At 39.7% G+C, this 15,730-nt stretch overlaps 1 protein-coding gene across 2 annotated transcripts in view; it reads left to right on the forward strand.

Moving 5' to 3' along the window:
- Window positions 1-14,262, forward strand: part of LOC140707558 (neuropeptide Y receptor type 5) — a 26,801-nt gene extending 12,539 nt beyond the window's left edge. For both annotated transcript variants that reach the window (XM_078376671.1, XM_078376672.1), the window contains one exon: window positions 11,078-14,262. In XM_078376671.1, coding sequence (XP_078232797.1) covers window positions 11,087-12,424 — 1,338 coding nt within the window. In that variant the 5' untranslated portion in view covers window positions 11,078-11,086 and the 3' untranslated portion in view covers window positions 12,425-14,262. The remainder of the gene's footprint in view (window positions 1-11,077) is intronic.
- Window positions 14,263-15,730: the final 1,468 nt, after the last annotated feature.

The raw sequence follows: 15,730 nt of genomic DNA on the forward strand, positions 1-15,730 counted from the left end.
AAGCTTTAATGCAGTGCTTCCAGTGTCTGTCTTTTGCTTGTAACATTTTGCACAGCCGCGCATAAGATTCCTCTGTCAAGGGTGCAGAATTTTTATACCACAGCTACCTGTGTCTAGAGTGCTGACTTGGATGTTCTCAAAGCTTGGGAAAGTTACATTTTTTTGGATTACAGATCTCAAGATCCCTAGTCAACATTGACATTTCTGTAACTTACTCAGACTCTTTCTTTAAAGTCCTGTTACAAAGTGACAGTAAAAGTTCTGCATTTTGGAAGGGTAACTTACACATGAATGGCACGATCTGTACATTGGCACTTTATTACAGCAAAACAGAAAATTAGAATGCAGTATGCCTGTATACGAATAGATTAGGGGAACTAATTATCGTCTGCAAAGGTAATGTGATAATATTGAAATCCCTGGTGGAAAAAAACTCAATCTAATGTCAGTTCAATTAGTGATAAGAGAATAAAGAGGAATACTTTATTAAGGCAATTTTGTTGGGGTTGAATTTACTGAGCCATAATACCTGGATTTCTTTCTCTCCTGTTGCGGGAGTGGGGGCATTGTTTTGTTTCAAAATTACTGTACACAGCTCATGGTTACTTCTCCTCTCCTGCTGCCAACTGTCCTTAAATCCCACCAGGACAGCTTTTAGTTACTGAGTCTAGTATAGCAATGGTGAACTGTAATAGGGCCCTACATCCTGAAATGATAGATTAATTGTTAGTTTCCATGAGGAAATGCAGAGCAAAGAATATGAGGAAAAAAGCACATCATTTCCCATGCATAAGGCATGTCACATAATAAGTAAAAACAATGCTTTCCTCCCATGGTAGCTAACTAGATGTATGATGTAGCATATAGATTATTTTCTTCTCTAGTTACAATGGAGGAACCATAGAGGAAAATGCTGTGGGTGGGACAGTATATCTGAATAGAAGGGACCAAGCATAAGTCTAAAACAGGCAGGCAGAATAACGACTCAAACAAAACAAAAACCCAAGAAATTATTCCTCAGCTTTCTCATCACTAAGGTCACATGGACTTAATTAAAAAGGAGTTAGTGTTATAACCAGCGACATGGTGGAGCTGCGGGTTAAACCGCAGAAGCCTCTGTGCTGCAAGGTCAGAAGACCTGCAGGTGTAAGATCGAATCCACACAACGGAGTGAGGCCCCGTCGCTTGTCCCAGCTCCTGCCAACCTAGCAGTTAGAAAGCATGCAAAATGCAAAAAATGCAAGTAGATAAATAGGTACCACCATGTAACAGCGTTCCATGTCTAGTCGCGCTGGCCACGTGACCATGGAAGATTGTCTTCGGACAAACGCTAGCTCTATGGGTTGGAAACGGAGATGAGCTAGAGTTGGACACAACTGGACAAATTGTCAAGGGGAACCTTTACCTTTTTAGTGTTATAACCAGAGCTTGGAAAAGTTACTTTTTTAATTGCTTCTCTCAGAATCTGCTAACTAGCATGTAACTTCAGTCTTTAGTTAAAAGCAATTTTTCCAGGTTCTTGTTACAACTGCATTTCTAAGTGCTTACATATTGTATATCGTTAGACATAAAACATAGATTTAATGGCTTACATCCAGTAGTAAGTCACAATTAGAGAAGGCTCAGTGACTCAATGGAAAGCTGGTTAGTCAACACTCAAGTAAGTTCCATTGGTTCAGTAGGTCTACTCTAGATGAAATATGAATTTTATCCATTGTGCCAATTGTTTTGTTTCCAGCCTGTTTCAGTATAGCAATGTATATTCCCTGTATATTCCCTGTACACACATGATTGCACCCCACTATATAACACCAATGCAATTATTAAATTTGCGGATGATACAACAGTGGTGGGACTCATAAATAAGAACAATGAGTCTGCTTATAGAAAGGAAGTACAACGATTGATACTATGGTGTAAAGAAAATCATCTCACACTTAACATCAAAAAAACTAAAGAACTCATAATTGATTTTAGGAGGAAGAGAAATGTACATTTACCACTGTACATAAACGGTGAGGAAGTGGAGAGAGTTGGTAGTTTTAAATTTCTGGGTACTTACATCTCAGAGGACCTCTCATGGACTATAAATGCCAACATGCTAATAAAGAAGGCACAGAAGAGGCTGTATTTCCTGAGAATGCTCCGGAAGTTAAATTTATCACAGCATTTACTTCTGTCCTACTACCGTAGCACCATTGAGAGTGTCCTAACTTATGGCATTCTGGCATGGTTTGGGAGTAGCTCTGTAGCGGACAAAAAAGCTCTACAGAGAACCATTAAAATTGCCCAGAATATCATTGGGCTCCAGCTACCAACCCTGGATGACATCTTCACATCCCGCTGTCTGAGGAAGTCACACAGCATCCTGAGAGACTCTTCCCATCCTGCTTATAACTTTTTTGAACTGTTACCGTCTGGCAGAAGATATAGAACAATTAAGACTCGGACCACACGTTTTCTAAATAGTTTTTATCCTAGAGCTATAATTGCAATTAATAATGAGCTTAAAGACCACCAGTAGTGAATAATTAGTTGGACTGTGTTACTTGGCCTGAGGTGTAGATGTTTGTATTTTTAGTGGGGGACTTCTAGTGGGTGGGGAGTGTTTGGGGAATGTTATGTGTGTGCATGTGTCTGGTCTCTGGGTGTCTGTGAATTTCGTTGTATGGTATACTGTGTATATACTTACAATGACAATAAATTATATTATTATTATTATTAACCAGGAGAGCTGTGTTAGCTCAGTGGTAGAATATCTCCTTCACTTCCATAAGTTTGCATGTTCAATCCCCAATATCTACAGCTCAGGCAAAGTGAGAAGTTTGGAGAGAAGTGCTTACATGAATGCTCTCAAAGCTTGGGAAAAGTTACTTCTTTAGAGTACACACCTCAGGATCCCTAGCAAACATGGACATTTCCGTAATTTACCCAGAATCTTTGTTAAAGTCTTGTTACAAAGTGCACCATGTATTCTGTAGTTTTGGGGCAGCTTCCATCTGTAGATTGACACTTTATTATGGCAAAACAAAACAAAAAATAGAATGTAGTATATATATAGACATCTGGATTAGGGGAACTAACTAGAATCTGCAAAGCTAATGAAAAAAACCTGAAACCTCTGCTTCTAGGATTTTGAATGCATGGCTACATTGCCTTCCTAAATGGTATGCTGAATGAGGAGAAGACCAGGTTCTCACTCAGACTCAAGCAGCAAGAAAGAAGCAGCCATAAAATGCACCAGAATACAGTGGTGCCTCAACTTATGAACTTAATTGGTTCCGGAACTCCGGACGTAACTCGAAATGGTCGTAAGTTGAAGCACCAGTTCCCATAGGAATGCACTGAAATGCAATTAATCTGTTCTGGCCGAAGAAAAAAATCACCAGAAAGATGACCCATCAGAAATGTGATTAATCCGTTCTGGCTGAAGGGGGGGGGAGAAAATGGGGGGAAAAACCCCAAAAAACAAATAAACCCTACAAGACCCATCACATCATAGAAACATAATCCCACCACCCAGCCCAAAACCATGCTGCAAAACCCACCTAGAACAGTTTTTTAAAAGCAGAAAGCAGCACCTTACCTTACCAGGCAGTACGAAGCCTCCTCCGATCACACACTCTCTAACTGTTGGAGCGAAAGAGCTACAAAGAAGCAGCCTCTTTGCCACCAACAGTTAGCAATTTGAATTCCCCACCTTTTCCCCCCTGTCTTTTTCTAGTTGTAACTTGAAGCTCTGGCCGCAAGTCAAAGCAAAATTTTGTGGCCGGAGCTGGTCGTAACTCGAAATGGTCGTATGTCGGGATGTTTGTAAGTTGAGGCATCACTGTAGCTCAAAGGAAACGCTGTATTCACAAATACTGCATGTCATATTCAAACCCTGGCAGCTCCAGGTAGGGCTAGGGACGCCTATCTGAAACCCTGGAGAGTATCTGCCAGTCAGTATAGAGCACCCTTTTCTATTATGGTGCCCTCCATATATGCAGACTACAACCACCATCGTCATAAGCTAGCGCATGGAACTGAAAGAAGTGCAATACATCTGGAGGTCACCAGATCAGGGAACACTGGTGTGGATGATGCTAATACAGACTAATCATCTGATCTGAAATAAGGCAGCTTTCCAAATAGGTGTGTGTGAATACCATCCCTTTCAATTTGGTCTGAATTATTTATCGAACAAATTCACTTTATGTCAATTTATATCCAAATATTTGAAAATATTTTTATGTATTTGTATGGGTGTGAATAGTGAAAAACATGAAAATGGAGGAAATAAGGGGCTCTGATCTTGGATGGGAGGTAATACTTCATGCCATCAACTATTGCTTCCAGTCTAGTTGCCACCAATTTCCTTCCTTTCCCCTCCCCAGGAACCATGGAATATTCTCACATTTCCTTAGCAAAAATATTTCTAGAAGGGTGAATTAATACCTCTAGTTAATAGTTTCACTGCTTTGTGTGTTATGTCTGCCACTTGCCCCATCTAGAATACAGGCAAGTGGAGTGAAAAAAGAAAAAGCCCAAGATCTTCAAAAATAAAAGCCAGCAACAGGCATAAAAAGGCAAATTACAAAGTAGTGAGGGTAGGGAAAATTTTAGGTCTTATTCCTAATGCTAATGTCCAGTGCTGAGACTTAAAACATATAGGCTATATTTGCATACACAAGCACTTGACTGAATTCTAAAGTGTAATTCAAAATGAGATCTGCAGCTATCTAAAAGAAAACAAGGGAAAAATTCTCCAATATGTACCCATTCTACTGAAAATGAAAATGAATGTAATGCAAATAGCAATCTCTAACAGACCAACACTATCCTTTCACCCTTCCAAGATATGAAATGGCCACCTATCGTGCGACAAGGGAATTTCTATGGTTGATCTGAGCCCCCTCCCCCCCCGCCCAGAATTCCATGGTTTAAGTTTCCAGAGTAGCTTGGGCTTTTCACTGTTGCCTGAGCTGTCACTCTCTTGTTGCTTTCAGCTTCCTGGTTCTGTTAAAATATTACTTTTGTTTTCTGAGTGAGACTCTCTGGAACCAAGTTTTTTAATTCTTAAGTTTCAACTTTTTAAACCAAATCACAGGCGCAATTATTCAGCACTTTAGAGAACCCCAATTTAATTTAAGTGCCACTTCAGGCTTCCTTGTTTCTTTTCAGATCATTTAAGAAACGGACAAATTGTACCTCTTCAGATTCTGAATAATTTCTGAAACTGAAGCACATCTCTAGTCCAGAGTCTTAATGTGGTTGTAATTCCCTTTGGAATGAAAATGGCTACTAGCTTATGAATGTTTTTAAAAAGTTGAATCTAGCTTATGAATGTTTGTAGGAACGTGTCCAAATAAGAAAGGGCAGGGATATTTTTACATTTCTGGATCAGGTATAGGGTGGTTCAGGAAGCCATCTGTTGAGCTTGGATTGGCTTTCTCATGTCTTCAAATCTCAAGTTTGCTCCAGCATTTTGTAGGTTAAAAATGGTGAAGTTTGCACCAACATATTTGGACCAGCTATATTTATTTTATTTTGCAGAAACTTTTCTTGTCCTTTGGAGAAACTCTTCTTCTTCTTCTTCTTCTTCTTCTTCTTCTTCTTCTTCTTCTTCTTCTTCTTCTTCTTCTTCTTCTTCTTCTTCTTCTTCTTCTTCTTCTTCTTCTTCTTCTTCTTTTATTTTTTTTTCTCTGCATGGCTATGCATGTTTCAGGGTATGTGAATGCCAACCATAAAGTCCTCTGATTAGGACTAGGTAGTGAACGGGTATACTGTACTTGGGCAAGCCAGGCTACTGACTGGGGACGCTAAGGAGACATCTTCCACAATGCCAACACATGCTTTGTCTGAGCATGCCTCCCAGGGGTGAGCAAGCAAGCTGGTATAAATGTTGCTTACACATTCGCAGTCCACCACATTCCCAAAGTTTGTAGGCACTGTGTAACACCTTTTGCAGTCCTCTACCCCAGAAACATACAAATACACAAATGTTTTTAGAAATGCAAGAAGAAAGCAAAGTAAAAAGCAAAGTGTTCTGCTTGTGTACTGCCCCATAGTGCTTAAAGCACTCTCTGGGTGGTTTACATTTTAATTATACAGGCTACACATTGCCCCCTCAATCATGAGCTCAATTTACAGATTTCAGGAAGTTGAGTCAATCTTGAGCCAGATACCTGAACCAGATACAATCTTGAGCCAGATACTGTACTGAGAACCAACTCATGACCTGAACCAACTCAGGTCATGGGCAGATTTTTCACTGCAGTAGTGCAGTTTAACTACTGCATCACAAGGCACCTTCAGTTCAGAGCACTTCCAGATAAGCTCATGGTTGGTTTGTACACCAAATATTTAGATACAAAGTGGATTCTGTGGGAGAGAAGCATTTCCAGGCTCTTCCTGCATTCCTTCTGAAGTCTAACTCGGTGGCTGAAATCCTGTTTGTGTAAGCTCTGCAGTGTAACGCTGATGATGTCGTTTCCACTCCTGTTCGGAGGCCACCACAGGTTCCAAATAATCTCATTCATTGTCAGGTACCCACATGGACAGAAGAATAGGAGAAACATGTCTTTATTTACTGAAAATCACCAGTAATTAATTGCTGGTTAGATTTAGCATAACGTTACGCCTACATAAGTTCATAGAGAATTTTATCCAGTGTCTGATTGCGTAACAAGCCATGCACTTAACCATGCAGCTAAGCACGCAAGTGACTGTGTAACTCTGCCCGTGGGCCTTTCTTCCTAAGACTCCCACCTTTTTGCAAATTTCACAATGGCTTGTACAACTTTGAGTTGCACAGGTGTAGGTTTGCAAGAAGATTTTGGCTGTGTTAACAGTTAATTAAGTGTACCCTTAAGGGTGCTTCCAGTTTGGAACAATCTGTTATTTCTAACCACACATATTTCAGGTATCATGATTATTCCTTAGGTCACTAACAAGAATGCAAAGGCCTCTCTGTAAAATTTCAGACCAGGAAGAATTTCATGATGTGATTACAATGTCTGTCTCTTTGGTGAATTTCTGAATGAATAAAACATTCGGATGTACACTTCTTTTTTGCAAATGTAATGAGGGAAACTCGAGCACATGTGTCAAAGATGTAAGAAAAAGGGCAAGATGATTTGCTGTTTCTGCCCTCTCTTTCTCCTTCGGACCAGCCTTGTTTTTTTTTCCAACAGATTTAGAAGGACTTGTTTGCTAATGCATGTTTATTATTTCTCTTTGAGGGACAATCATAAAATTTATCACTGCCTATTTAAACTACTGTATGTAGGAAGTCTGGATTATTTCACAGCAGGTAAAGGGCCAGTTAAGCTTAGATTTATGCAATCAATAGCTTTTCTCGTGCCATTAAAATATAGCCTTCTGCTAGAGGAATGACGTTCCTGAACTGATCCCATTTATCTCTTATTTGTTTTTCAAGAGTGCTGTGAGATTTAATTATCAAATGTAGGACAACAATCCTTAGGGAATGTGTGATATCCTTGGAAAAGAAAACGCCAATGGTGTTTTTATTACCGAACAATGTCAGGAACAAAAGCATAGAAACAGAATAGGAAATGAGCCAGCATAAAGCCAGCATGTTAATTGTACCCCAGATCCCTTACCTAATCAGCAAAGTGCCTGCACTGACTCCAGTATCAAAATCATGAGCTATCTCTTGATGCCATTAAGACATTTTTTGCATTAGTGGAGGAAACCACAGGGGGCATATGTCACTCTTCCATCTGTTTGGATCGGCTGATATGGTGGCACAGTATAAATGAGGAACACCTTTGCCTAATGTGATGCTCATGCCTTCTTTACAACAAAACTGTTAAGAAAAATTTGGGTTTCCCTCCCACAGCGAAATAGCATGTACTGTCACAGGGGCAGGGGTGTTTTGCTTCTGTCATCAACAGATTGTCTTCTTGGAGACTTCTAGAAGCATGATTCGCGTTGGGTTTTTTTCCCCAGTGGTTGAGTGGAAGCCTAAAAAGGGGCAAGGGGCCCACACGCAACCTTACAGAAATGAAGATTGTTTCCTACATTTTTAATCTATCTTTCTGGCAAGGAATTCAGAGCAGTGTATGTCCCCACCCGAAGTTGTACCGAACAATGGCTCTGTGAGGTTTCCTGGGCAAAGAAATAGTTGTAGGCCAGTAGACATGTAGGGTCAGGCTAACTGAGACAGCAGCATCACAGTTAGAAAGAGAACTTCCTTAATGTGTAGAAAACATTTAATAATCTCTTCACAAGGTTTCTGTAGTTCTGTAAGTGGCTAACAAATTCACTTTATTTGGTGACTGATTGGTCACTGGGAGATAAACAACAGGCTTCATTTGCAACTTGAGTGCATTACTAGGGCAGTTTTGAGGGAACATATCTTGGATGTGATAATATTTTATCACCTTCCAAATGCAAAGGTGGCATATCATGTAATTTGATATTTAGTGAGCTTGGTGGCTTGGATAGGAGCTGAATCTGACTCTCCAGTTACAATCTTGCACACTACATGACAATTAGATGCATTATATAGGACACAATCCAGGATTGTGGGTGTATGTTTAAATCACAGAATTCAATGAAATATTTTCATTATTAACTTTTCCCATTGTATACTCAACACTAATGTGCCTGGTGAACCTAATAGGGCTCTGAAGTGCTGTTTCTTAAGCAGCAGCATTCCTTCCACCTCCATCCCTGCTGCCTAGCAACAGCATCTCATGGCACTTTGCCTTTGAAATGGTAAGATAGCATGGAGAGGGTGGCTGGATGTTCCAAGGAATTAACAAAAGGTCTTCTGAAGGGTGTAAGGGAGCTGTTTCAATTATAGTCATCACCAGTACTGTATCTGTCTTCAGTGAGAATATCACATTTTATTTTGTTCTATTACTTGCCACAAAATAAGCCCATGTTGTCATGATCTGAAAGGTTACACATTTTAATAGAAATAGTTTTTACGTGTTTTACTATCTCCATGTTCTATAAGCCACTTCTGTTGTCCTCCAGATCCACTGGTCCACAAGGAAGTAAAATACGGGTGTTTGTACTACTTAAAAAGTTGGCCAAAGGATATGGATGCATCATAACCCAAGTGACTTATTGTAGCAGATTACTGCTACAGTGGGGTCTTGACGTAAGAACGGCTCGAGTTAAGAACATTTTGACTTAAGAACCACTCTCATAGGAAAATATTGACTTGACTTACATACTTAGATTTGAGTTAAGAACTGAAAAAAACCACGTGGGAGGCAGGGAAAGTGCAAAATTTGAACTTTCAGTTAACTGTTGGCCAGTGAAAAGGGTGCCTGTCTGCTTCCTCACTCCTCCCAGCGTTTAGAGAGTGGATTGGGAGTCTTCAGACTGCCTGGTACTGCCTGGACTGTATTTTCCCTGCCTTCCCTGAACCTTTCTTGACCTAAGAAAAAAAAGAAACAAAATATCCCCCTCTAGTGGTCGAAGGCAGAATAGCAGCTTCCCATTTGTTTCTATGGACAGAAAAGAGCAAATACGGATCAAATGGTTTTCAATGCATTCCTATGGGAAATGCAGATTTGACCTGAGAACTTTTTGACTTGAGAACCGCCCTCCAATACGGATTAAGTTCTCAAGTCAAGACCCCACTGTATTGACTACTGCATGTGGATCGGGAGGAGCTGCCTGAATTTAGGGAGATAAGTGGAATTAGCAGACTAATTTCCTGAATCCAGTTCATGTTCTCATTTCCTCTAGATATAATGTGTGCTACAAAAAGCTACAGTAACTTACCAAAAGGGTGCAAAAATGTGTGCCAGTTTTTGAGCTCTCCAGATCTCTGCATCAGAAAAGATGTTGCAAGAAGCAGATGGGGCAACATCAGGGAGGGGGGGACTGCACTGATGATGAAGCTCTGTTGTTTATGTGATGTCTTGAGAAAGAACAGGGAAGGAGGGATCTGAAAGACATTCAAGTGAGGCTCGAGCAAATGATGTACTGGTTTTAGGTTTCACTTGGAGTAACACCTAGGAATTCTGGGAGGAAGAAAACAGAAAAAGTTAGTCAGTCACTTTCAAAAATATGAAATCTAGGTGACAAGATACCTCTGCTCTCCCAAGGCCTCATTGCAAACAACTTGAGTTGTATGTTAAATCAACCTCTCCCGACTTTGCTTTTCATAACATCTTCCCTGATAAAGACAGGTGGAAATCATGGAAGCTTGCCGAACTTGGTGTGCCTCTTAGGATGGCCTAACAAAGCTCAAATTAATGTGGGGTCTCTAAAGTGCTGTCCATGTGACTGCCTTTGAAGACAAGGCAGAAGTTCCAGCTCATTTAGAATGAAATTACTGGTGTTTTGAATGAAGCCAGGCAGTCAAGTCATATTACCTCAACCTTGTGACAAAAGCTTTGAAAACTGCTAATTTGCTTATGGTAGTCCCTTTGACTTTTTCAGCCCTTTTTATGGTGACTTTTAAATGGCATGGGTGCAGAAAACGTGAGGTCTCTGTGTCTTCATATAAGCCAAGAATGTTGATTCTCCTCAGAGGTCCTACTTTGAAATCCACCCAGGCTTCAGCAGTTGGGTATGTGGGTACTTGGGATGGGGGCTTCTTAGCTGCGACATCTAAGATCTGGAATAGCTTTTCTGGAAGTCTATCTTTGCTACCAAAGGAAGTTCACTTTTAAATTATCAGCAAGAACAATTTTATTTCAGCAGATTTTGCAGATTATTTCCCTGAAATTGACTTTATCCTGCTACTAATTAATTTTCATTTATTTTGCTGGATGGTTCTAAATGCTTTTTATTGTACTTCCTCTTGAACATTCTGTAGGAAGGTGGAATATAGGTTTGAAAAGAAATACATAAATAGTAATTTCCTGGAGATGACTAAGAAATCTCTCATCTTTGGAACATCTAGGAATAGGCTGGATAAAATGATTTTGGAGATTTTTTGTGTGTGTTTGTGGGGAGAATTGTCATTGTTGTAATTAGCATGAGTAAAACTACACCGTCATATTTTTTTAAAATGCTAAGACAAGAACAACTACTTTTGAAATTGATTTACCTGATATTACTGTTGCTGCTTTTGATAACTATTCTGTTTTCTGGTTCTTCACAGGATTTCAACATGGACATCAATCTCAGAGACTATAATAACAGAACACTTGCCTCAGAGAACGACTCTGTTTTTTCATTGGCTTCCCATTTCCCTACGTGGGAAGACTATAAAAACAGTGTTGACGACATACAGTTCTTTTTGATTGGGCTCTACACATTGATCAGTTTTGCTGGCTTTGTGGGAAATCTGCTTATTCTTGTGGCTTTAGTGAAGTGCAAGCAAAAAACAATAATAAATCTCCTCATTGGAAGCTTAGCCTTTTCAGACACCTTAGTGGTAGTTTTTTGTTCTCCCTTCACATTGACATCTGTTCTCCTTGATCAGTGGATGTTTGGCAAAATTATGTGCCACGTGATTCCTTTCCTCCAGTGTATGTCTGTCCTAGTTTCCACTTGGGTGTTAATTTCTATTGCTATTGTCCGATACTACTTGATCCGTCACCCTCTTTCTAGCAACTTGACACTGAAGCATGGCTGTTACCTCATTTTGATCATCTGGACCGTTGGTTTAGCCATTTGCTCTCCTCTGCTTGTTTTTCACAAGATTGTAGATCTTCATGATACACTGAATCTAGAAGCACTCAAAAGCAAGCACTTGTGTGTGGAGTCATGGCCATCTGCTTGGTACAGAATTGCTTTCACTATTTCTTTATTACTCATGCAGTACATTTTGCCTTTGGTTTGCTTAACGGTAAGTCATACCAGAGTCTGCAGATCTGTCAGTTCCAGATTGTCAGGCAAAGAAAGAAGACTAGAAGAGAATGAGATGATCAACTTAACCCTTCACGCTCCCAAGAGTCGTGGGTCTCAAGGACAGTTCTGTAGCTCTGAAAGGTGGAGTTATACTTTGGTCAGGAAACACCGAAGGAGGTATAGTAAGAAGACTGCTAGTGTGATGCCAGCAATCTTAAGGCATCCACAGGATGGTAATTCTGGAAATCTACCAGAAATGTCTGGCGAGGAAAGAAGCCAGCTTTCTTCATCTAGCAAATTCATACCAGGAATACCTATCTGCTTTGAGGTCAAACCAGAACATTCAGAAATGCACAGAGTGGCAGCAGTAGCCCGACCAACCATTCAGATCAAGAAAAGGTCTCGCCAGGTGTTCTGCCGACTGACAGTGCTGATCTTAGTTTTTGCAGTCAGTTGGATGCCCCTTCATGTTTTTCATGTTGTGACTGACTTCAATGGCAATGTAATCTCAAACAAGCATTTTAAATTGGTCTACTGCGTTTGCCATTTGCTAGGGATGATGTCTTGCTGTTTAAATCCCATTTTATATGGATTCCTTAACAATGGTATAAAAGCTGATTTGATAGCCCTTATGCCATGCTTACAAATATCGTGATGCTCTATTAATAAACAGTAAAATATAAAACAAATTATTATGCTCACAGATTCACTGGACCATGGAATATTTAATCTGTGACAGTGGGTGATGGCCAGGAGTTGCTGAACATTTAATGCGAAAGTGTTCAATACAGTATCTAAATTATTCTCCACAGGTAGATGCCTCACATCAAGTTTTGACTGGATATTCCAAAGTCATCTAATTTTCTTCCATCACAGTGGACTTCAAGCCAGAGAATTGTATCACCAAACTTCTGTTTGATGGACAGAAGAGATGTCATTGTTAATATTCACAGCACAGGCAGATACAGCCTCATAGTATGGCAGCAAAATTCTTGGGCAGTATTTGAAGGTATCAAGATTACTTTAAATATTTATTAGCAAGATTTGCAATGCATTGCTAGCTTGAGATATTCATAATAATAAACAATTGTTATTTTGCTAGTAAAATAATGTACAAAGTTAACTCCTTGCTCCCAAGTATAGTTTTGTTTTTCTTCCCCTCCCCCCCAAGACTTAGTTTATACATGGGAATGGAATGAATCTGACATTTTCTTTATTATTTAACATACAGGGCTTGCTTTAAGAAAGTAAAAACTATGGACAAACTTGGTTGAAACAAAGCCTATTCAGAAAGGATGGGTCAATCTTGTTTAGTACTATTTCCTTCAAAATGTGCACAACGCTTCATAGTGTTATAATAATTTCTCTAGACATTTACAGTCTAAAGTTTAGCTAGGAGTAATAGGGCTTTCTTGGTCCCTTCTGGCAAGCTGTGGAAGTCCCTAAAGAGGAAAGCTAGGCTTACGCTATTCTTATGGTCTTTCTTCTGATGGATAAAGATATTTTTATTCAGACAAATCTGTAGCAGTTAAACTATGTTTCTGCAGAGGACACCTTAATCTGGTGACTGTTGTTTGTCCTTTCACATAGGTGGTTTAAATTGTGTTCTATATTTTAATTAATATGTGCAGTGCTTTTAATTGTATTGGCTTTATTTGTTTTTCTTATTGTTAGCTGCCTTCAGTGCCATTTTGCAGAAGAAAGGCAGAGTATCAATCTAATTCAATGGTTGGGCTTTCTGATGTTCTTGCACTGCAACTCCCAGAAATCCTGGCTAGGACAGCTAGTAGTCAAGGCTTCTGGGAATTTTAGTCCAAGAATATCTGGGGAGCAAACTTTGGGAACTGAGAGAGAGAGAAGACACAGAAAATAAATTATTATACCATTTTTAACAAATAGTCATATTGTATGTACATTTCTGGTCTAAAGAATGCTTTGAAACAAGTATAAGAGTTTTGTTTCGAAAAGAAAAAGAAAAAGCATCTACTCCAAAGATCTTTGGATTGTTTGTTTCTGTCCCTTCTATGTACTGTATGTCCTCCAAATAGAATATGCAGGGAGTGCTCCCAAATTCTAAGGAGTTCTAATGATTAATGTTCTTGTTAGCACCTGACTATCACTATTTTGTCACCAAGCATTTGATAGTTAATTTATTCCACAACAAGGACCAGTTTTGGAGATTCCAATGGAAGCGTTATTAGAAAAGATTGAATTCAGGGATAGTCAGTTGTCCTTAAGCTCTTTCCCCCTTTTGCCCTATGTTTATTTTTCCATTTATACCACACAAGCTTGCAACAAAAGAAGCAACAACTATAGGGAAGAAGTGGATCTGTAGGAGAACTTGGAACATAACTCTTTGTGCTACAGGTCACAGAATCCCCTGCCAATCGCATTTCAAGATCGATTAAACAAGATGTTCATCTGACACTTTTCACAATGATAATAGTTTTCCCTACACCCACTGAGTCATTTCTTCTGAATATATCCCCCATGATAAAATTAGGTATTTGCCATGTCTTGTCAGTCAAGTTTATTGTATTAGCTAAAAGCCGTCACAATTGTTTAAAATACAGATATGGTCAATTAAAATCATGATAAAACCATAGACATATAAAATAATAAGAGACCCCTCATATCTGAGAATCTCCCACACAATTGATCGCAATGGCTTTCAGAAAATTAGCCCGGATGTTTCTGGCCGCTTTTGCGAATAGCGCTGTTCTATACGTAACATAAGGGTCACAATCCAAGAGCAACCTGACCACCTTTGTCTGAGGGCTTTCCTCCTGTAGAGCAGCCAGAATGTTACCCAGGAGCTTTTCTCGAGGGTTCTGATATAGCTGACAATAGAGTAAATAATGGAGAACATCCTCTATCTCACCTGCTCCGCAGATGCACACCCTTAGATGTTTAGGGACATTCATGTACCTGCCATCTAAGACAGCGGTTGGCATCGTTTGGAAGCGGAGTTCTGTGAAAGCAGTTCTCAAGGGGGCAAAAGTAAGTGCATCTAGGTATTGCGCCCTTGAGTGGTTTGTTTTCAACAGGCGGTACCAGTGGGAGAAACCTGAAGAGTGGATTAAGGCCAAGTCCTGGTCATTATCCGATTTATAGAGCCAATCTCTCAACATTCTTTTAACCTCAGAAAAAATGAAAATGTCTGTAGAGAGGGATTTAGATTTTAGTAGGTTTTGAGCTGAAGTTGCCCAGCCGCCACTCTTCCATTGCTCTATCATACAGCGTTTGGGTAGGCGGTGGTCAGGCATATCCATCACCCTCTTATAATAAGAGAATATGGCTAAAGTTGCCCTGGCTTTGATGGATACCATACCTGTCTCTGTTCTGAGGTGAGCTGCTGGGGTCCCCTGGGGTGCCACGAGGATGTGTCTGAGAAATTTATTCTGTCCTACTTCAAGATGATGTAGGTTGTTCTGATTCATACCCCAGATCTCAATACCATAAAGCATTTGTGAGATGACCCTCCCGGAAAATACTTTTAAAGCTGGGGTTACTAGTTTGCCACCTTTAGAATGAAAGAATTTGACCAGAGCATGGCTAGATTTCTGAACCGATATTTTCATGCTCTGTATCTGGGGTTTCCAGCAGTTTTTCTCATCGAAATGCACTCCCAGGTATTTGAAGGTCTGGACTTGTTCTATTTTGTTTTCGCCTATAGTCCAGTTGAATTTGGGGGGATGCTTTCCAAAAATCATCACTTTAGATTTTGTGTAATTTATTTTTAGTTGCTCTAGGTGGCTAAACTCTTGGAGCTTATTTAAGCTTCGTTTCAATCCCTTTTTGTTCATTGATAATAGAACAATGTCATCAGCATATATGAGACATGCAATCTTATAGTTCCCAATTGAGGGGGGGAAATGGTCTGGATGGTTTAAGGCTGTTACAATATTATTAATATAAAAGTTAAAAAGTAGGGGTGCGAGTAAGCATCCTTGTTTTACCC

The sequence above is a fragment of the Pogona vitticeps genome, chromosome 5 (assembly GCF_051106095.1).
Source record: "Pogona vitticeps strain Pit_001003342236 chromosome 5, PviZW2.1, whole genome shotgun sequence".
NCBI classification, from domain to species: domain Eukaryota; kingdom Metazoa; phylum Chordata; class Lepidosauria; order Squamata; family Agamidae; genus Pogona; species Pogona vitticeps.